The 23,563-nt window shown below is 42.2% G+C and overlaps 1 protein-coding gene across 1 annotated transcript in view; it reads right to left on the bottom strand.

Moving 5' to 3' along the window:
- BMP2K (BMP2 inducible kinase) overlaps positions 1-23,563 on the bottom strand; it is a 43,337-nt gene that overhangs the window by 5,408 nt on the left and 14,366 nt on the right. Inside the window, exons 2-15 of the mRNA XM_027711834.2 lie at positions 18,755-18,873; positions 18,310-18,415; positions 17,188-17,330; positions 16,734-16,855; positions 15,968-16,049; positions 15,210-15,342; positions 14,755-14,858; positions 13,257-13,336; positions 12,206-12,366; positions 10,722-10,900; positions 10,028-10,123; positions 9,176-9,354; positions 8,619-8,776; positions 5,458-5,571 (exon numbers count right to left, since the gene is read on the bottom strand). Coding sequence (XP_027567635.1) covers positions 5,458-5,571; positions 8,619-8,776; positions 9,176-9,354; positions 10,028-10,123; positions 10,722-10,900; positions 12,206-12,366; positions 13,257-13,336; positions 14,755-14,858; positions 15,210-15,342; positions 15,968-16,049; positions 16,734-16,855; positions 17,188-17,330; positions 18,310-18,415; positions 18,755-18,873 — 1,776 coding nt within the window. The remainder of the gene's footprint in view (positions 1-5,457; positions 5,572-8,618; positions 8,777-9,175; positions 9,355-10,027; positions 10,124-10,721; positions 10,901-12,205; positions 12,367-13,256; positions 13,337-14,754; positions 14,859-15,209; positions 15,343-15,967; positions 16,050-16,733; positions 16,856-17,187; positions 17,331-18,309; positions 18,416-18,754; positions 18,874-23,563) is intronic.

Below are 23,563 nucleotides of genomic sequence, written 5' to 3'. Positions count from 1 at the left end.
GTGCTGTTCAGATTACCACACTTCTAATCAGGTTTGCAGCTTGTAGCCAACAATTGTTCTTTGCTCAAATGCGAGCCAGGTGGAACATCTTTAATCATATAAGAAGATCCCAATCTTCAAGGAAATTTTCTGATGTTCTTTTTCGAGACACAGGATTATAAGAGGATGAATTCCCTCTAACAACTGCAATAATTACATGCCTTCTGCTGGCCCCTCATTTTAGGGTATTGCGGGGGTGGCTCAGGAGTGGGGCATAAGAGCTTTAAGCTTCCTTGGAATTGGGAACATACTGCCACCATCATTTCAGAACAATTTGCCACATGTCAGCCCAAGGATTACCCGCGGGCTGCAACTAAATCTGCACCAGTTCTCTGACCAGAGCCAGGCCAGCAGCTGCTCAGCACTGTAATGGATTTACACTACTTACCACCTTTATTTTCAAGGACAAGAAAAAATGGGAGAACACCACACTTCTGCCTCGCCTACTGCTGACATTTCTTTTCAATAATTAGTCTAAAGGTTGAAACGTGTCATAAAAGGAGTGAAATGTGTCCATGATTGTTCGGAAAAAAAAAAACCAAAAAAACCCCCCACTGAATCACTTTGGAAAGAAAAAGCAAATTCTTGGCAGAGCCCACACCTATAATTTATACTAGCGATGGGTGGATAATTTCAGGTTACTTGGGAAGTATTCCCTGGAAAAGCTGAAGTCTAAAGACTATCTTGATACAGGGAACCTGTATCCAGCAAGCAGTACCAATACCTGAAACTGGAGCCCAGGAGAGGATACAGAGTAACAGTTCAGCGAGAACAAACATTGATCTGAACCGAATTTAATTGCTGAGTTAGCTAAATCTGGAGCACTGCACAACAGCCATATCACTGTGCAGGTCTGGGTGTCTTAATAATCCAGAACATCAACTGCCAAACAAACATGACCTGGTGGCATGAGCTGTTTAGTGCTGTCACAGTGGCTCAAGTCTTTTGTTTCTCCTGTTGGGATGTTCGTAGTTTCTTTTTCAGTTCTAGCGAGCTGTGTTTCACTCCAAGGCCCAGACTGCACAGCGGTCCCAAGGCTCCACAGCTATGGTACAACACTTGCAGTGCTCTGAAACCGTGTTCGAGGCAGTACACGAAACAACTACATCAGTAGTCAACACCTGAGTTTCCTCATGCCAGAACATCCCTCTTCTGCTGTGATACGGTGAATGCTCATCACCAGCTACTGCAGCAGGGTCTTTTCAGAGACATGTTGTGTCCAAGGCTCCGGATCATTCCCATGGCACTGCTGCCTGGCACACAGACAGCTGGTTTATTGCAAGATCCACACAGGTGGTACAACACACATCACACCACAAAGCCCCTCTTATTCCAAGACATCTAAAATCACCATTTGCAGACATCACTAGGTCTCTGAGTGCAGGAAGTCTGGAAGACAGAAGGAAGCTGCTATGGAACTGAACTTGCTTTTATCCCCAGTCTCTGCACAGTGAACAAGGCTGCAGTGGCTGGGAAGGGGTTATCTGTGGAGGTTACAAAAGCCAAGTGATTCGATGGAGAAGTACCACATCTAGAGCCCAACTGAGCTTTAAAACATTCAGTAGAACAGTTAATGAGAGGGCCTGAATCAGAGCCTTATCCCAGTAAGGCAAGCCAGGAGACAGCTCACGCAGAGTCTCCACAGGACCCAAATTCCTGTCAGACAGCTCCAGGTCAGCACTGGCAGACATATACCAGGCAAGGTTCCCAACACCTCCACTTCACACAGTCCATCCACATCACTGAGTGTTACCTCAAGTCTTGTATTACTTCTTTGAATGTCAGTATTAAGCTGAGGGAAGCAAAAGGCGATCTAGCCCAGTTTCATCCCACAAAGAATTGGTGTGAACAAACCTTAGATGGCAAAAGGCCACTTAGTAAAACTCAACAGCAAACTGTACTATATTTATGACATGTCCTTCTTGGCATTTAGAAATAGCTTAAAATGCGTCTTGCCTGAGTTTCTGAAACACTCAACTTGATGTCAACAAAGGATGTAACAACACAAGCTGGTTAATGCACACTTGAACCAAAAGCTTCCATTCCAAAATGCTGACGACGGGACACGATTTTTTACAATTGTCACCATGCAGTGTTTCAAGCATTCCAGAACCAGCATCTGTTTTCCACATGACAAGTGCCTAAGTGCCTCAGTGCTGGCTACTCATCTGTGCTTTCTTCTCTCTTTTTCACAAGAAGCTTGCAATGTCACGTTTGTTACTAACAGACTGAGCATTGGAATGCTTTCCCAAGCCAATTTTCCAGTCATCTCAAGTCCTAAGACATTATTTTCCACAAACATTCAGACATAAGTTAGTGTATGCAGCAAATTTACACGTAGTGCTTGTGAGGACACTTATAACAGGATACACACCAAGTGCTTCCACACTGCTTCCCTCTCCACCAGCCCAAGACGCCCCCAAATACCACATTATGTGATTTCACACCCCACGTGCCCTCTGGGCAGCATGCCTGGGGTCACACATGTTGTCGTTGGTTCTCCATTCCCAGTGGACAAGAGTAAGTACAGAAGGTCTGACAGATAAGCAGCTGTAGTCCATCCAGTTCCAGGTTTTCTTCTCTGGTGATCCTTGCAGCAGTGCCAGGCTGAAATGCACTCTCAGCTCCACAGGCAATATCCCACAATTCACAGCATATCACAATATATCGCAATTCACAGCAGCCCGTGGACTTCTCCAGCAATGATCTAAGTTTTCCAATTCCATCCCCTGCATCTCCCTTGCATCCCATTCCCAGACACACGTAAACATACCTGGTGACACTTATTTTGCCCAAGTACCACTACTTGGTGTTAAGTTAAGTCAAAAAACGGCATGTGATTTTCAGCTTTTTGCTGCCACCTCACATCAGATGACAGGAATTAGTTGCTCCTTTCAGTAGAGAACCCTTAAGCCTCCAAAACCAAAGAGATCCTCTGGGTGACTCTACTCAGCCACAGCCCACATACACCATTTATACAGCAGACCTATGTCACAGCAAAGGAAACCAAGCAGAAAAATAACCACCTTGGAGTCAGAACTGTGGCCAACACAGTAGAACACACTTGCAATAAGAGCTGTCACTTTACAATAAAGTCAATTTTATTTTCTTTAAAATCCTGTGTTTATAGCATCAACATTTCATCCCATTGCAATCCAGCAAGTCCGAACTGAGCAGTCAGAACCCTGGGCAAACAGTGCTAACACACTGCACGCTGGCTCCGAGACATGTCACAGTAAGGAAAGGACACTCGTGCTCTAACGAGGTTCAGAGTCTCTCCCCCCAACGCTGGAATTGCACTCAACATATTAACCTCCTGCTCCACTTTCCATGTAGTCACCTGCTCTTGGATGATGCCCTGAGTAAGGTACACACGTGGTTTACTTCTGTTACATCTTTCACAATTACAAGGAACAAACTTGAAAGAACATGTTACATAACAATCTTAAGGACAAGAGGAAATCAAAACATTTGGGACATTTGTCAACTTGGCCCTAGAAAGCCCTCAATGAGCAATGAAATATGTCTAAGTGAACAGCATTCTCCTTGTCTTAGTTGTCTTACAACACCTCATTTCAAGACATTACCAAGAACAGTTCAATGGGCAACAAAAATCAGCTTAAAATACAAATCATTACATTTAAAGATTTATTGTATCAGAGATTTTTACGAAGTGCAGTTCACTGTTAACACATAATTAACAATATCTTCCTTGAAATCAAGCCAGTATGTACTCTTGTTTAAGTGCCAGTTACAACTCCAGAGAAAAAAGGCTACTGAAAAATGCCTGATTTTTTTTTTTCCAATGCTACAGGTACCAGTTCACAAACCAGCTCAGCATGTCCCAAGCACTTTGGGTTTTTCAGCCATGACAGAATTGGTTTTTCCAGACCTTAACAGAAGGCATCTCTCCTTTATTTTTTAGTATGTCAAGAACTAAAACTTGGATTCAAAGTAACAAAGATTAAGACACAAAACAGAACACAGCGAGGGCATTCCTTACAGTCCAAGCTATATTATAACCCACTGAAAAAAACAGCAATGAGCAGATGCACTTGCAAGATCTCAGGTGAGGAAAGCAACAAAACAACCCCTGGACACAAGGGCAGGAATACTCGCAGGCGACTAAGCACCTGATGGTCCCCATCTCACATCAAGTACAACTACCCTGTTTGTTGTGCATGTGAATTCAGGCTCGCCTATGAACCAAAGCAACCACTTGAATGAAGACTCCAGGGAAAACCCTCCCCAAGAGCACCTATAGGGCAAACCCTTCTTTATTTAAATGGCTTTCACGTGGCACTGATCTACTGGACATGAACAAGATGACTGAAGGCAAACTTGTCTTGTCTAGTGAGCACAACAAAACCACAAACTCAGAGCAGAGTATTAGACCAAACAGAATGAATTCAAGTCCAACAACAGGAGCACACAGGGGTGCTGTGGGGGATTTTCACCAATGGCTTTGCAGAACACGTTACCTTGCTCACCCAACACTACGTGCAGCACAGAACACCTGTGAGCACTAAGCAGCCCTAGTAGAGGATCTCCAAGAATGCGAGACCCAACTGAAAGAAAACACGGATAACTTAGGTTGACCCCAACTGATTTATTTTAAGGCACGTTACCTGAGCTTTTCAACTTCTGTAAGAACAGTCTGTAAGAGTCATATTAAGGCACCTTTGTCACACAAGAACTCTCAACAAAACTTCAGTAAGCACCTAAGTGGCTCCAGAAGTGACTCAAGCTGTTTTTAACATTTAACTATCACATAGGCTTTACTTTGTCACAGGTACCAAAATAAATATTAAAGTGCTGATCAACCAAATGTGAAAACTGTTGATTAAGCTGGACCATGATGCAGTTTCCCAGTCACAGTCAATGCCCACATGCCATGTTAGTTTTACTTCCATCCAAGGTAAAAAAAGATCAAAGCTGAACCGAAAGGCAATAATGAATGCCCACCCTCCTCTCCCCGTGTAGAGACAACAAAATGTTTGGGTTTGACTCAATTTGTACCAAAATAGTGCATTAAATGCAGCAGAAGCTTACAGTCTGGAGAACTAACTACAGAAACAGCGTGAGTAAGAAGCAGACTACAGGGAAGTGGCAGAACTTGGCCTTAGCAAGTAATTTGCCCTCAGCAAAAGCACTTGTGGTTCTACCCCAGTCCAGGGGAATAGCACTGCTAAGGATACACAGTGTCACCGTACAGGCACCAGAGCCAGACGCACAAGTGGTTTTTCATTGGAGGTAATTAGCATAATAAAAAAATCTCTTTAGCCCGAGTGCTTTCAGGAGGCAGTTGATCCCTCAACCACTCTTTGGTGGTTTAACTTCTGTGCACACTCTGACACATACATGTACATGTATGTACACCTATAGCTACAAGGTAATCATGTCACAGGTGTAACTTGCCTTGGTGAGCAATGAAAGGAACAGAACCAAAGGGATCTTCAGGAGGACTTTTCTGTGGAGCAGAATGTGGCTCCACATTCTTATCTGAAGATGCTCTCCTGTCCACCAGCCTGTCTGTAAAAAACAAAATGAAACAGAACAAAAAATAAAGTAAAATAAAATAAAAATGTCAGGTCTTATGCCTATGCAAGGTATGTGCTGCACAGGGTGAGGGAATAATAAACTCTCTATTAGGGGTTTTTGACAGGTAAAAGCCCAGCTGGCCCAGGCAGTTCCTTCCCATTGTGCAGGCTGCAGAGGAGATGAGCAGAGCACCTGGGAGACTGCACCCACACCTGTCTCTGTTGGAGCACCAGGGTGATATCCCTGGCCTAACCACCACCTTTGTGTGACTCAGTGAAAGCTGGGCTGCTGTCTTCCCAGCGAGACAGCACACTCCTTTTCTTGGCTCCCAGCTCTGCACAGATTATTAAGTGGTTACAGAAGCTGTTTAAGAAATCCACTTCTTCACAATGCTGTCAGAAATTGAGCATCACCTGCTGCTTCTGTCCCATCACTAAGTGATGGTAACAGCAGGGAAACAGCAGTGTACACAAGAACACAGAGCTCCAACCTGTCACTCCATATCACAAAGGTGCTCCGTTCAGACACCTCCATCCAGCTGCACCTTGTCCTTTACTGTAACTGCCACCTTTCTACTAGGAAAGCATTCACCAAGTGCGAGCAAGGTATCATGATCTGGGAGTTGGATCCCTTTTACACAAGTGATGAATCATCCCAGCAATACCCCCATCACTGCACACATTGACATTAAGCCACTCGACCCATGAAATCCAACAGTAATATCAGCCTGACAAAGTGTGACAACATCTTGATCCTCTAACAAAGGCTGTGTATATTTAATTACTCATGTGTTACTGTCATGAGCACATCAGCTTTAAAAGTATTTGACAGACTAAGAAACATCTTTCATTTACATGTGAAGCATCAGCTCAACAATATAAAGTAGGCTTTTGAAAGGGGTGAGAAAGGGTTTATGTTTTGAATGCTACTCAGCACCATATAACATGGCAAAAAGACAAACTTACATAACAGTATGAGAGTTGTGAAGTATGGCACAGCAATTGGATTTAGTAATAGAAAAATATAATCACTTATCAGACCTGTATCTGCACTTCTCCTTTCTCTAGATGGCAAAAAAATTGCCTCTTTCCCTCAAAAGAGATAACCTACACCTAAAAAGAGCTCGCCCTTGAATCTTAATTCAGACCTGAGGAAATTCCAGGAAGTATTATACAGTTAAAGACAATTTTATAGGTCCAAGCCTCAACTGTACAATCCATCTCCCAATTTCTCATTGTTCCAGCTAAGGCTGATAAAGTACCAGTGGACAAAGCCTATATATTTCTGCCTTGGCTGCAGCAAAGGCATTAACACTGAGATAAGCTCATATTAAGGCTGTTGTGCCCAACATGATACCAAAATACAAACAGCCTTAATACCAAAAAACCCAAGTTAGAAGGTCTTTAAAGGCTGTGACATGTGTATCTCTGTGTACACACAGATACCAACTACCACTGTCTCCCTGCCCTGGGCCTCAAACAGACACCAAGCCCCAAGGCCTTGGAACCACTCTTATCTGCAGCCCACCCCATACAAACAAGCCTGCCATCTAGTGTGCTGCTGCTCAAAGCAGTCATGGCTTTTCATTTTGACAAGTTCTGTATTCAAGTGACTAGTAAACCTAATGCTGGTTGCTACAAAGCACAATGTTGCTGTTGACTTTCTGGATCCAGTGTACGAAGTGCGTTATCACACCCAGCTCTCCTGTGCACTGAATTACCTTGAAGAGGTGAGCCCCAAACAAGCCTCAGTTCATGTGGTCTTTGGCACTTTGATTTGTGCACAACTTGTGGGTTAACCAAGCCCATCTCAAACTTACCATCACCAGTCCAACAGTTACAGATTCTGACAGTGGGTAATGTACTGACCACCTGCTACAAACTAGCCTGCTCTGGACCCAAGAGTGGATTATTTTGAATGCCTGAAGGCCTCATGTGGAAGCAGCATGCTTAAAGATATTCAATTCCACTCCTGAGTCAAATCCTAAACTTGGATTTGGAAGGTGTGCTCATTTTTAAGCTGGTACATTAGCCATTACCCAGCTAGCAGTAAGTAACTGTACTGTGAAATGTGTGCAGGCTACTTTTATATCTCAAAAGTAAGTCTTCATTGATAAACATAATCAAAAACTATCAACTAGAGTTTCACAAACAAACCCACTCAGTTACTTTCCTTAAGGATTAACAAGTAGTGTGCACATCTTGTTCAATTACATTCAAGGACATGGGAATCCAAGAAGAAAGACCCAGCTAAAGGCAGAGGTGTTCTTTAATTACTTGAAATTCAACTTTACTGCACGTTTAATTGCAAGGAAATTGCTGATAGAGAACCAAGCATGCACAAGCTGTTTTTTGATATTGTCACATCTTCTGAGTCCCACTGATAAATCTGATCTCAACAAAATCAGTTACAGGAAGAGCATCTAACAAGCATGTGTTAAGCAATTAAGAAGAGGAAGTAATTCCAAGTAAAAACCATGGAGATAACTGACTTCAAGAGGAAAAAGTTTATTCAACTATTGCCATATCAGAACAATAAAGCAGCCCTTACATTTAGCCACTCATCAGAAAGGACATTACAAAACATTAACATAATGTAATAGATCAATTTTCTTTCAGGCATTTTCAAAGGACATATCAGACCCACACAATCTTCTGCTCTGGTGTGCAAGAAAAAAGCTGGAAAGGAATAAAGCAAGCAGCCAAACTTCTGTTCCCATCTGACAACAAAGCTCTGCTGTTGAGAGCCTCTTGACAGTGAAGGTGACACAAGCAGCAGCATTGAAGAGCTACAGCAGTACCATTTCTGCAGTAACTGAGCCAGTAACTACCAGTTTGAGACGGCGAGTTCCTATTGCACACATTTTCAGAAAGGAAAAGCAAGGGAAGAAGACAGGCCCAACTGTGCCCTCAAATGCTCAGAAAGAATGTTCTGTACGCAGCCCGCACGGCCCTTGGACAGGCAGGTGTTGGAACTGCTGAGCAACTACAGAGCCCTCATTTACTGGGAAGCAAAGTAAGCCTTCAAGCGTCCCTTACTTGATCTCAGCAGGTCAAACTCTCTGTCCAGGAGCTCCTCCTCTGTCAACTTGGAAAAATTGTCCTCTCCAAATGGGTTCCAGCCTGACATGTCAGGCGGGTTACTGATGCTCTGCTTTGGGTAACCAGTAATTGCTTCAGCATCAGGAATTCCTGACCTGTAAAGTCAGTTCAAGGAAGCAAAGAAAGAAACATCAACAGGATTATTTATCAGGGTCAAAATCTGAGACACGCTTCATTATACCAAAACACTACACAGAAGGAACACATATCCATTAACAGTTCATCCCAAAAGCATCTGAAAGCTACCTTAAGGGAAACCTAGTAAGAACCTACATAAACATATAACCTAGTTCATAACATCAGTGAAACTGGACAAATCTGGGTTTTTCTTTATTTTTAAATCAGAAAGGAACGGGGGTTTTATTCCACACACTGTTGTTCATAAGAATTCACAGCAAAGTCATTATTTATTACCCTTTATTAAGCAATGCTAATCACAGTTAATAATATAAGCCACAAGAAACCCCTGAGCATACCTCAGCCAGAACACTCACCTGCTTGTAGGATGGGGAGGATCTGCCAGTGTTCCAGCATGCACTGGGAGTGAGCTGGGGTAGGAGATTAAGGCTGGTGCAAAGTCTTGTGGAGAGGTGATGTATTCAGGGGACTGTGCCTGCTGTGACCGCTGCTGGGCCAGCATCTGCTGCTGCAGGAGAGCCTGCTGATACTGCACCTGGGGGCACCAGGGTTGTGTTAGCAACACACACACGTGGGCCGGGTCCATCTCTTCTGCCCACTCACAGCACTGGACTTGCAGCCAAACAACCACCCACCATCCCACTCCAGAACACGCAGGTGCAAAGGAACTGCTCCAACAGGTCAGTAATACTGGGTCTCTTTTCCAGTCTATTACCACTTAGCTTTTTCAAATTACTGCAACCTAAGTATATGCTACTGCACAGCACAGCATACCCAACTCTTAATCAGTAATCACAATTTCAGGACAATTTCTCCTGATTTTAAAAAAACCAGGATATGCCAGTTAGCTCCTCTTGCTCTTCATTTAAGGATGTCATATCACTGTGTCATCTGTCACTTAGTAGTATAATATAATTGTTGCTGTGGTCACTACTGCAAACCTTAAGCACCAATTGTTTCAAATTCGCATATACCTACTTATAAAATTAGAAAGATATCCCATCCAATTAATACACAACTGCAACTCCAGATTAGTTTGGGTAAATTCCCCCAACTCAATACCATTTCGGATCCCCATCTTCACACTATTTACCACATCCACACCTCATTATAACTACTCACACCCTTCTCTCACTTCATCTACACAACAGACTTACAAACACGGCCCACATTTTCGGATTGTACCCTCTGTTCCACTCATGACATACCATGGCAGGATACTGCGACTGGGCAGGCTGCTGCTGGTACACAGACTGCAGCAACAGCTGCTGCTGGACCATCTGCTGATGCACTGCTTGCTGATACTGGAGTTGAGAAGGAAAAAACAGCTTTGAGAAGTCATGATTCCCCTTCAGAAATAGCCAGATATTCAAAGAAGCATCAGCTAAAAATATCACTTCTGACTCCACAGCATTTTTCAGTTTAGATACCACATAACCAAGAACCAGCTTGCAATTCAGTCACTGCATTTTAATCATTCTGTTTAGAGGCTTTTTCCTTCCCACCTCCCCACTTTTAACAAAAAATTACACTACATAATCAGCACTGGTCCACGTACAACCACCTTCTGCAAGCACGGCATAATCACCTAGGTAACTCCTAATATTTATCCCAAGCACCCTCACACATAGATAGAGCCTTCATTTCAGCCACACGGTGGCGACGCAAAGCAAGCTGGGATTCAGGGTCAAACTGCAGAAACAAAACAGCATAAAGCAAGCAACTTCCTAGGATGAGCATTACAGGGCCTACGAAGGGTAGGTACGAAGGGACAGGAGCTCTTTTAGCAGGAAAAACCACAGTCAGCAACAGCAGAAATGCTTAAGCAGCACACGATTCCCAGTGCATTACAGCAGTAAGCGTAAGGTGCGTGTCAGACACGCCTAACAGATGTGACTGTACCTGCTGAATGTAAGCGTCCTGCACGGTGGGCTGGTGCTGCTGGTGGTGCAGGTGGTGCAGCTGCTGCAGCCTCCAGTCTCCCTGCTGCAGCTGCTGCAGGACCCTGTGCTGCTGCGGCCCGTGCGGGGTGGTCCCTTGGCACTGAGAGAGCTCTTGGCCGTTCCCGGGGCGCGTGGTTCCTGCGACAGTCACACAACACTACTGACATCCCCATCCCAACTCCAGCCTCAGCTCTCCCTGGCAGCTACCTCTTCACCCAACAGTTCAAGGTGACACAGTCCATGAGCTTCCCATCCCACCCTGACAACTAGGACAGCTGTTAGATGCCAAATTGGCTTCTCCAAAAATACTTCCAGGCCTGCAAATGAACCATTTCTACTTAGAAGATACCGGGAGCTTCCTCTGGTCTCACAACAGCAAGCTGGGTTCCAGACTTCTGCTTTACTAACACTCAAGTTACACACTGTAGTACCTCAAACCCTTACCCTCAAAGTGTACAGCTTTGTATGTATACAAAACAACACATTTTTTTCTTTAAGGGAACTATTGGTTCACCTGTCATGCTCCATTAAACCGAACACCTGACTGCTTTGGCCATTCAATTGTTTTTGCAGCCACTTAAGTAAACAGTTACCAACATAAATCCATCTCCTGCATGCTGTTTATATTCTCAAGTGCCCAGGAATGATCCATTCCTTGTCAGAACAGGAAAAGTCTTCCAAGTCAGATGCTACTTACATCCCATCTAGAAAAAATTGTTCACACTGGGACACAAACATTCTCTCTGACCTTTTCCTACTTTCTCAATACCAGCCCTGAAGCCACACTTCCTGTACTGTAATAGACACATAACAGCACCAAGTGCAACTTTAAAGTGTTCAAGATAAAAATGATACCTATTTAAGTGAGTATTTATCAGAGCCATAACCCTTCTGGACTGAGAAAGAAGAATTCATAAAGGATTTCTTCAAAACCCATTTCACTCAATTGTGTCTCCCCCAGTGACTCCCCTCTATTGCACTCAGTGGAATGTGAAATCAATCTGTCAGTCCATAGAGAAGTGATATTTTTACACGGTTCCAGACTACAAATACCACCAACATACTGTTGATATCTCATGACTTATTGAGGCATAGGAGAATATTTTTCCTACTACAACAAAAGCAGTTTGTTAAAGAGTTTCATACTTTTTGTGAATTAATTTCAAGTTAAAAGTGACCCTGAACTCTCAGTGAGAAAGTTCATTAAACACCAGCAGTAAGCATAATGAAAACACACCTTTGCTTCTCAATAATGTGGATTTAGTTTTTGTGCCACCTGGCCAAACTTCCAACTCACATATTTCAAGTCTTTTGGAAAGGATGAAGATTTGATTTCTGGTATATAAGGAAAGGTAGATGAATTTGAGTTTTAAAGGCTATCCCTATTAGATCAAGGAGACAAAGAAATGTATTTTGGTCCATCCTTTAACTTCCTTAAGTTACCTTTTTGCCCACGATTGCCAAATTCCCCAGGAACTTGTACTTTGACAGGAGTTGCTGAGCTCTGGATTGCCAGCACGCTGGAAGTGGCAGTGCTTGAATTGGCCTTTGGTCTTTGCCGTGGTGCAATTGAGGTTTCTGTTGGTCCAACAGTATCTGTTAATCTGAAAGGGAAAATTTCCCCATGTAAGATACTTCATAAAAAGACAACTATTTCTTCTTCAAATTAGACACAGTACATCTCTTAATAGCTCAGTCATGTCTTAACCATGAGCTACTCTACTTCTACATTGCACTTCAGTACCTTAAGTTTGCTTCCTAATACTCTACCCACCACCCCTGGCAGCTCTCGGATATGACTAACACAGAATATCATTAAGAAGGAGCCATGCAGCAGCCCTTTTCCCAAGGAGATCATGACACTAGATGCTATCTCCCTGAATAATCTCCTCTCAGTTCCCAGCAGTGAGTGGCAGTCAAGTCCTGACTAGAAACATGTTGACTGTTCATACAGACAGGAAATAAGATAAAGGAAAATCTCATCTCTTAACTCGTTTCTACTTCTACTCATTTCTTGTGTTTTCATTTCTATTTTTTGTAAACAGAACTAACAACTTCCATTAACAAGGAATAGAAGGGTAAAGGAATCATTAAGCACACACTCTACCATAGCAGAAATCAAAAGCATCAATAGGAAGCCCCAATGTTATAGATTTGTTTTCACCTACAAGGACAAAAGGGACTACTTCGGTATAAAATTGGAACTTCTGGAAAAAAACACAAAATAACCAGAAGCAAAACCCAACAAAATCCATTTACTTTCATTAACCAGGTTCTCAGTTTTTCCTCCCAGGATTCTCAATATAATGAAAAAAGCAAAGGAGTGGAATTCAAAGGGAGACTTGAAGCTCTTACAATTGCAGTTTATCTAATGACTTCTACTACAGTAATATTTCATTTATTAACAAGTATTTGCAAACAGGTTTCAGACCAACATGTAGTTTAACAATCTTTGCAAAAAAAAAAAAAAAGTGAAGTCACATCTTCTTCTCACCTTGCTTTTATTTGGCTTTTTCTAGCAGCTGCCTCACTAGCTGTCATGGGTTCAGGGAGAGTTGAAGGGACAGGAGAACTCTTGGGAAAAACAAATTTAAATAAATTTAAAAAAATGAAATCCTGAAACGAAAAAATCATTACATATTGAAAAGGAATACTAGGGTTTAAGACTTGGATGTTACAAGGCTTCCTGCTCAACTCACAGCTGTAGATTAAATGAGTTTTAATTTAACAGTATCTCTACACTCTCTCATCCATTGCAGAAATAAAACCAGAACATGACTGGTCTGTTTTGTCAACTACTTCACTACGTTTACACACTAACAACTATCAACAATAAAGTGCAACAGTTTCTTCAGACATTTTCGCGTGACTGCACAGAGCAGACTTACTTCAGCCTCAAGCTGAGGAACTAAATTCCAAGCCCAATCTTTGGAGGAAACTGTTTTTAGTCCACTTAGCTCTTCCACTGCAACGCAAATTCCAGAAAACCATTCAGCATCCAAGCTTCCCTGGGCATTTAACTTACCCCCTTTCTCAAATAAATTCCTGAGTGAATCACCTAAACCATATTTTACCAAGGAAAACGGTAATTTTGGGGGAGAGAGTACGAAGATCATCTCTAATGACAAATGCATGTACAGCATGCAAATCTAAAAAATCTAGTCACAAATAGTAGAGACAGTTACTTGTCAAGTACTTCAAGATTTCCTTCTTATTTTTTTAACATGTGTATCCAAAAGGCAACACTCACACTTACTGAACACCTCCTTCTACAAGGATAAAGGAAGTCAGAGGGATCTCAGGAAGTTCACTTGTCTGCCCCTGAAGGCAGAGCTCACTATAATTGACTGTTGCAAACTCAAAATTTGAGATGGATTTTTCCTGATGCTTCTCTTGAGAACCACTTTATAATAATCAACATTAGTGATGTGCCTTCAAATTCCATCAGAGTAATTACATTTGTGAAGGTGACTTATGAGACAAAGTTCACACTTGCCAAGGTCCAACTCCCACGGGAAGCAAGGGCAGGAATACAGGCTAACTCAGGCACTGCTCTATTTGCCTTCAGTTCACTGGGGTCCTTCCAAGGGACTGACACATTTGTTAAGGATGATTGAGAAAAAGGGGTTGCCCAAAGCAAACAAATGCTCTTGACACTACAGTTACAACACAAAACCCTCTATTGTCAACAAGTTTAAGTTCGGTAATATATTTCATACTAATTGTATTAAAGGAAGAGATTACTAATGACTAAAAGTCATTTGCATGATGCAGTATCAATAGAGTCCATGAAGCTACCCTGTCAAAATTAAGAACATGTTTTGTTCAGAGCTCATACTACGTGTACACAACAGCAGCTTCCAGTCTTCTCTGCTATGTTTTACATTTAGAAATCAGGTTTATTATTAAATTGAAGTGATCTCTCAGCAGACTTTTCTCAATGCTACCTACATAATACACTGAAAAGACTGAAAAAATTAAAGACTACTTACATTAATATTAGACACAGGACAATCCTTTTTGGCAATTTTAAAGGCAAAGTAAGACACTTGAAAAATATCAGGTCTCTTCTCTTGGTCTGGTTCAAGCATATATCCTGTAAAATTGGTAAGACCATCCATTAAATGTCACATCAGCTGCCCAGGAGAAAGACTCGCTCATACTCATTCCCCTGGCTCCCTCTCAGTGCCACTTCAAGGAGTTTGCTCTAGGCTTCTGAAACCCCTCTGCAGGCAGCCCCTCAGGTCTGTGCCCTGGGGCACAGTCCTCCGTGGAACAAGAGGACAAGCAAGGCTCCCTTCCAAGGCCAGTGCAGGTCACAGCCAGGAGTGACCACCACCGCTCCCTCAGACTGCACCTCCCACCACAGTCACTCTCCTCCAGGAGCAGGACCTGTGTCTCCCTGGTCCAGGAGCTGAAGGCACTGCTGCGCTGCCCCCACACTTACTGATCAAACAGTGCACGCTGTGGGAGTACCGTGAGCTGTCCGGGATGGTAAAGCTGCCGTCACAAATAGCAACTTGGCTTTCTCCAAAGGGAAGGGAGAAGAAACAGAGTTTATACAGCAAGCAGCCAAGTGCCTGTAAAAGACAAACACGGGCACTGTGAAGGGATGAGAGCAAGCCTTTTACACAAGAGAGCAGCACCAATGAGACACAAACTTCATCCTGGCTACAGCTGCTGCTTACATGTTGTGTAGAACCCGTGCTATTGAACAGTTCACGTGACAAGCTGATATACCAAGCAGTAACACAACTTGCTTTTCCACTCACTCCTATATAGATAACAAACTACAAAACCAGGGCATACCAAGAGCTGCATTCTCAGTGTCACATCACCTGGAGATACCCCACTAGCCTTTGCACTCGGTTTATTTTCTTCACTGCACAGCACCTAATAAAAAGACCTTTCTTGATCATGCTGCCAACAGGTTTCCACAACAAATCTCTGGGGACTATCAAGCAGCAACTAGGGCTGACAAAAAAAGACAAACTCTAAATCACATTCCCCTTCCTTCTAAATAAAAATCAAACGTGGCACTCATTTTACTTACCAAAGAGTTAACTATCCAAGATCTCTACTATATTCTGTGTTCTTTAGCTGCATCATGTGTTTTATTTTCCGAGAACTAATTTTTCAGTCAGTCAATGCTGCTTTTAATGGCCTCTCATGAATTAGTTCCATACTACATGATTTTTTGCTTACCCAGATATCTGCCTTGGTAGTAATTGGCTTTCCTCCATACAGATTGATCATTTCAGGAGCTCTGTATGACAGTGTTGTGTACCTAGCGATGTAAAACAAAGAGAGGACATGGCTGAAGACTGCCTCAGAACCGCAAGCGTGTTTCCCCTATCTGCCACATACACACCAATCACACACAAGTTTCAGATACATGCCTGGAACTGTCTCACATAATCCGAGTCATGTACTGCATTTGCAGCATCACAAAGAATATTCAAAGTAGCAAGATGTAATGAAGAATAAGTAATAGGTCAGCTAAAATTTGCCTTTACTGTTATTTCCTCAGAAGTGTAAACTTTTCCAAAAGTCACTGTGCATAAGCAGCCAGTCATCTGGAAGGTGTGATTCAAGGGTCCTACAAGAGCTTTCCTAACACATAACGGAGCATACAGAATGCAGACCTCAAAAAAAACTAACATCTCAAAACAACTGCTCAAGTGGTAGTTCAAATACTTCAGAGCTGGAAAAAATCTCCACCATTTTTTAAACTTGAGAAGGAGCAGCTTGTATTTACTCCTCTGCAGTAGTTAGCCCAAAGGGCAAAACCACACTAATACACGATTTCAAGAGTGTGTGTTCCACTCTTTTACTATATTTATGCCAAAATTAATTCAAGATCAATCATTAAGTTCAATTCATATTAATGGTACATGCACACCACACAACAATACATGGGGTTTCTCAGCAGAGTCATCGCTTAGGATAGGTCACCTAAAAGTAATCTTACTTTTTAATTTCTTCTTCCACCATATTAACACCATCTTTCTGCGGATGCAGGTATTTGTTGGTGGCACTGCCGAAGTCACAGAGCACGTAGTTCCCGCTATCGTTTAACAGTAGATTTTCCACCTTGGAAGGAAATCAATACACAGAAAAATTATGTTAAAATACCAGCATTAATTTCCAAGTGTTACTATATGTTCTCACACAAACAGGAAGTTTTCAGAAAAATCAACTGATAGACTTAGTTTTAGCATCACAAACTTATTTTAGTGTCTCTGTTTACAGCCTCTGTAGTCCCTCTGTTTCAAGTCTGGTTTAGTCTCTCTGTTTACAGCTCCATCCATAGCAAGTTCCTAACCAGTAGTCAGTCTTAGGTATCGAAATACCTTCTATATCCTCAATGCTTTTCAAGCAGATGGTTGATTTTAACCCAGATTCCCTTTTCATGGCATTCATACCTTCAGATCCCGGTGAACTATGGGCGTTTTGCACTGATGCAACTGAGCAACAGCTTCACAGGTGTCACAAAATATCCTCATGACTTCTGACTCTGTGAAACCCGTCTGTAGACGCTGGTTCATCTGGTTCACAACTTGTCCAGCTAAAGAAACCACAAGAGAAATTTCTTTCAAGTAATTCCTATCAGGTACAGAAGACTTATATGCACCAAGTCCACGAATGAGACGCAAGGAAGCTTTCCCGTCACTGTATTTAAACAAAAGAAACCTGGTTTTCCAAATGGCTTGTTATGGTACAGATTGCACAAGCCATAATAATTACCACTTCTACTGCAAATATAATACACACACAACTCATCTCAAAGTATTCAAGCACTACAGACCACAGAGTGGCTTTTCTTCCTAAGCTCAAGGTATTTACTTTGTACTTGCAGCACTTGTTCCAGTATCTTCAGCTATTTCAGTTAAACACTGTCTCATATTATGTCCAATCACCCTAAACTTTAGACAAACTTCACAAGTTAAACTCAAGGGCAAGTTCATTCCATATGAACTTAGAACTTAGTGCATATGTGTGGGGGGCAGTGGGGATCCAAAAACTACTTGTTCTTACATATTGTTTGAAAGAAGGTTACATTATAAGGTGGGAGACCACAGGACTATTTTCTTTTAGCTGGCATTATCAACACTCACTATGCTATGCTCATTTATAACAAGTCACCTGGCAGGTAAGAGTCAAGTATCTTCAATGTTATCATCTAACCCAAAAACAACAAAGCAAGAAGAGTGGTGACAAGTCCGGCAATCTTTCCATAGAATATGTTCCAACTACCTGTTGATTAGCACGGACAGCAGAACACGCACCAACTTCCCTTCATACTTAGAGAATTAATTTCCCCATTCCTAATCATACTCAGTCACAGAGGCAAGTGCAACTCACTTTTACCTTTTCCTCAGAGCTCAGTGCCAACAGGAGAGTGTCACGAGCTAGTGGGATTCCAGACATGAGATTATCTATGTTCACCTCTTACATGAACTGGTTTAACAGTTCTAAGTAAAATCCCAGGTGATCCTACAAACATCTTCCCTGCCTTTTCTCTGAAAACTCAGGAGCTCTCTTACCTCGGCAGTATTCCATGAGGATGAGCACCTCCCAGACATTATCACTTATCGAGTTGATAGCACAGTCCAAATAGGTCACAATGTTCTTGTGCCCAGATAACTCTTTCTGAAAAAGAGAGTGCAAATTACACTTCATTACCAAAAAAAATTAAAAGAGGAAGAATTTCAATTGCCACTGCAGTAGTGGATGAAAGTTCTTTTGCTTGGGAACCAGATGTACTGACCAAACTGACTGTGATACCAGATACATTTTTAATGATTGCTTCAGAAGTTAATGACACACCAACCCTAAACACAGCATTACTTTCTGAAACTAACAGTGCAAAATCAGAACCATAAGGTCAAAACAAACCAGGATCTAGAAATAACTATCACTGCAGAGGCATCAGGTGTGTGTATACCACAGATTGATTCATTCTGCAGTTACAAGTAATGGCCCTCTTACCATAATTGTGATTTCTCTCTTGCATATGTTGAGATCTGGCACATTGTTCACACACATCCGTTTCAGTGCACAGCGTATCCCACTGTGGGTGCGGACCAGGAACACCGTCGAGAAGCCACCTGGAAAACGGAAGTGTAAAGAAATGAAGCTACTGGAGTTGGTAAGTTCTGTAGTCAACACGACTACATGCTAAGGAATGAGTAAGAAAGACTGTGTCAGTCATTAAGTGACGAGTGACAAACACTTAAAAAGTTAAAGATTTGCTATCACACTTCATGAATCTGAAGTCAAGTCTTCTTGACAAAAAACATAAGGATTTTATTATTTTCTCAAAATATTACATGAAAATATTTTCTCAATATTAAATGAAAATCATCTGAAAAGCCTTCTCACATTCAAACCAATTTATAAAGCCCAGTGCAAACTACGTATACAGGTATTAACCCCGAAGTACTTAGAGTCATCCAAAAACCTGAACCAAGTGAAGGTATTCTCCAGATATTCCGAATTTCTAAATCCCCCAATACTCGATAAGGGTTAATACTAATTCCCTAAATCTCCATTTTAAAACATAAAAAGTAAAATATTAAAACAAGATAAAGTCTTGAGAGATGCTGAAGAAGTCAAGCAGCTTTCCAGGTTTGCCTCAAGAGCCCCCCTGCACTCCCAGACGGTGCAAGCAGTCAGCTCTAAAACAAGCGTTTTTATTTAAACCACACTAAACACACCGAGTACAACTCAGCATCTTCTCACAACCAGTCCCACCAGGAATATTTAGTCCAACCGTGGCATAAACTGCAAGCGAGAAGTTGAGCCCACCTTCCAGCTTCCCAGTATGAGGGGATTTTATCCTCTTCGCTGGTAGAGAAGAATTACCGAGGTAGGAATTATACCCACAAGCCAAGTACTGCCAAATGCTTGGGCAAACCAAAGGGAAAAATCAACACTCCCCTTTCTTTTCTGTCTTCTGTTAGTCCTGCCTACTGCTCGAGGCCTCAAGGAGGTGACACTGGCATCGCCTCAAGGCTCACCTGCACAGCTTTCCCACAGTTCTAGGAAATCCACCTCAGAGAAGAGCTCACAAAAACCCATGCCTGCCTTAAGTGACTGCTGACCGTGGGAACGTTCAGCCAGGGCAGCAGCTCAGGTACAGAGTCAGGACAGAAATATGTAAATTAGAGTGATTAACTCCAGTGATAATCAGGCAGCCAATTGAAATGCATGCGTTTCATGTCTCCTGATAGCATCTGCAAGCAGCGTTTATCAAGTATAATGCACCTCATCTAATGCAAGTCTCACGAGCTTGAGCAAACAAGCACATAATCACTTCCACTCAAGAAGTTAAGCTCTATTAAGAAATTTCCCTTGAAGATTAAATATTTATTATTTTAAAACTTAATTCCTCATTTAGTCAAATGTGATGCTACGCTGTCAAAACAGAATTACTGCCAATTTTAGTACAACAGCCCTAGGGCCCTCCCAAAAATCTCACAGGACACACACTCTTATTTGCTGAAGCTCTAATGCTGAACTCCAGCTGGGGATGAAATGATCCAGAAGGGCTCCCTAACACCAGCATGGGGAATCATGTCAGAGTGACGTGCAGACCTTCTTTACTGGAAGAGGTTTTGAACTATCCTCACAATAAAAGTACTTCCTTTTAAGCACCAAACCCATAAAGCAGTACACGGGTAACACACAAGAGTCACAACGATAAAATAACAATCACTTCCTGGCTTTTTAACCAGTTTTTACAGCCTTAAAATTCTCTCTGACTAGCAGAAGGACAAGAAGGAAACGCCAAGTCTCAAGTTCCCCTGACAACAGTTCTGACGTAACCTGAGCAGACCCGACTGCGTAAGAACCGTCAACCCAACGCAGTGCAAAGCCCCTAAATCCTCAGCCAAGCGCTGCTCTCGCCATTAGGCGGCAATATCAGCCAACACTTGAGTGCTGGGGAGCCGGAAAAGAAGACGGTCCTGGCTTTGGCCAGAAGACCTGTGACCTTGAACGGTTTTCCATCAGTAAACACCAACACCATAAAAACTCTTTCCTCAAAGAGCCAAGTGGCACAACTCTGAACCAAAACTCACTCAGTGAACTTCATCTCAATCAAGAATTCTCACCGTTCCCCTTCCCATTCTCTCCCCCATCCCACTGAGCTGCCTGGGCCTCAGTGGCCATCTGGGTTTAGAACACAAAAGGCTTGTAGGAGCTTCATCTCTTTCAGTCCTTTATTTCCATCAAACTCATCTGAGCACAAAAGCCTCAGAAGTTACACAGGACAGTCACATTGCACTTTTCTCTGAAATATCTGCTAAAAAGCAAATATATATATATATAAATATATATATAAAATATATAAATATATATTAAAATATATATAAATATATATAATATATATAAAATATATATAATATGTAAATACATATAAAATATATATAGACTATAAATAAACACATATAAAAATATATATAGAATATATATAAATACATATAAAAAAATATATATAAGATATATATATATATAAAATAGCATCTAAAGTTATATAAGCCAGTAGATACCTAGCAGAAATAAAAACTCTTTACAAAGCTCACACTTCTTTCTTAACTTTTCCCCTTGAACCATCATTTCTGTCAACTTAACTATTCCCTTTTGGGATCTTGTTATCAACTAAATGGCAATGTTTTGCCTTTCTTTCCTGGGCTGGGTTTTGTTTGTTTGTTTTTAATGAAATTCTACATCAGCCACACTTGTCTGTTTTTTCCCTTTGCGTATTTAAGGTCAACCTTGACTAATTTCACAGGCCTCAACATTCGATTTACACTTCATCATGTCACATTCCTGAAACCCCAACCAGGAAACAGTGTAGCTGTCCAAATTCCAAGTACCCCAGTTGCTTACTCAGGTAGAACAAAATAAGGCTGAAAAATCTTCCAGCACCTTTACCATCTTTCAGGCTGCCGAGAGCCATTTTGTGGAGATAGTCTAGAATAATATCAACAAACACTCTGAATAAAGTTATGCATTATTTTAGATATACAGACAATTAACTACTTTTTTAAATAACTAAAAAAACCCCTAAAAGTACCAAATGCTGTTCCTCTAAGTAGTGCATCCCTTGGCTATTTATTCTGACAAGTAGTGAATCCCTGGCTATATATTTATTCATTTATTGTATTTATATATATAAATTCCAGTGTATTCATCTGTGTTCTGAATCCACTTCTGCCTTGGGCTATATTTTCACTGCTAACTTACTCTGCATCACTTGATGCCTGGACCATGTGCCCATGTCTCCTCCCTGTTAATTCCAGAACCAGATTTCCCAAGACCAGGCTGACCCGCAGCCAGAGCCACCCCACTCCAGAGATGACCCACCTCCAGAACTGCACAGCCTCCCAAGCACTGTAGTCTGCAAGCCGAATGCACTGGAGTCAATCACTTTATGGGCTACAAATCCACCCAAAATACAAAATAAGACCAGCTGGAGCATGAATGCCCTTCAAATAGGCCTCCCAGCAACTAGAAGAAATAAAACCTTCCTTCAAGTCCATAATGAAAGAATCCTCAAAACCTCGACAAGTGTTTCTAGTGCATGCTCTTTGCTGGGAAACAAAGGGAACTCTGACCTCTACAGCTTTATGAGGTACTCAAGACACAAAAGAAGCCCGTGTCCATAGCACAGGACACCTAAGAAGAAACTCCAAAAAGGACTAGAACCCCTGCCAAGAGCTGTTTCTTGCAGCTCAGTTTTGATCACATCTTCGTGCCATATATGACAAACGCAGGCATTCCTGGCTCTCAGATTCCCTCTGTGATCCCCACACACTGCTAGGATGCCACCCCCCCTTACAGCTGCTCAACTTCTCTCGTGGTGCACTGCTACGCTGCCTGTAACTCTGCTTGTTCACTGACATCCACTGGGATAATTTCAGGGCACTTGTACCAACCCTCCCAGCCTCCCTCCTCCCCACACAGACAGCAGTCCTTCCCCCAGAGGCACTGCCTTCTCTCACTCAGTACACCGCGCTGCAGGCACGTTTATGAGCACTACACTGAAAGCAGACACAAGAAATACCTGACTTTTTTGTAGACACTATTTAATTCTTGAAGCTATAAAGATTTTTATATACTTTGTGAGAGCAAAGCCTTGAAAAGCACACAGAATTCAGCCACTTGATTTTTTTATCAGCCTTGGTCATAAACACACCTGAGACACAGCTCCATCGAGAAGAGCAGTTGACAGATGTTGCCTCTAAGCTTGCACTCTCAGCATTCCCAAAACCAAGGCAGAAATAGCTCCCTACTTCTAAAATAATGCATTTCTACAGACACATTTGGGAGTTGAATATTTCTCCACTTTCTTTCAAGTGTGCAGACAATGCATTCCAAGGGACATACCACTGCTCCTTTTCCCACTGCCCACACAAATTCCCACCATGTAACAAGCTGACTATCAAGGCTAGTTTAGACAAGCAGCACTGTTTTCCTCAACTCAGTATCTGCTCCTAGGCAGTGCTGGAAAAACAGCAGCTGCAAATCACAACCCAGCAGGACAACACAGTGCAGCCCCAGCAGGCAGGTCTGCACCTCTGTGTTAACAGCACTGCTGCCCTGCCTCGAGCAGGCACTCCCACATATCAGTTCTCCTGGCTCCAGCTGCAGTCCCAAAAAGCTCTGACAGAAGCATCAGAGACCTGGGGCATCCACAGCACTTCAAGTGACTGAGTGAGCTGGGAAAGCTTAAGGTCTGCTATAGATTTTGTGAAGCTTCCTTATTTAGTAACACCCATGCACCAGACTTGC

This window comes from Pipra filicauda, unplaced genomic scaffold (genome assembly GCF_003945595.2).
Source record: "Pipra filicauda isolate LSUMZ 115617 unplaced genomic scaffold, ASM394559v2 scaffold451_size532456_pilon, whole genome shotgun sequence".
NCBI classification, from domain to species: Eukaryota; Metazoa; Chordata; class Aves; order Passeriformes; family Pipridae; genus Pipra; species Pipra filicauda.
Note: the sequence above shows the minus strand (reverse complement) of the source record. Positions and strands in the feature narration are given on the sequence as shown.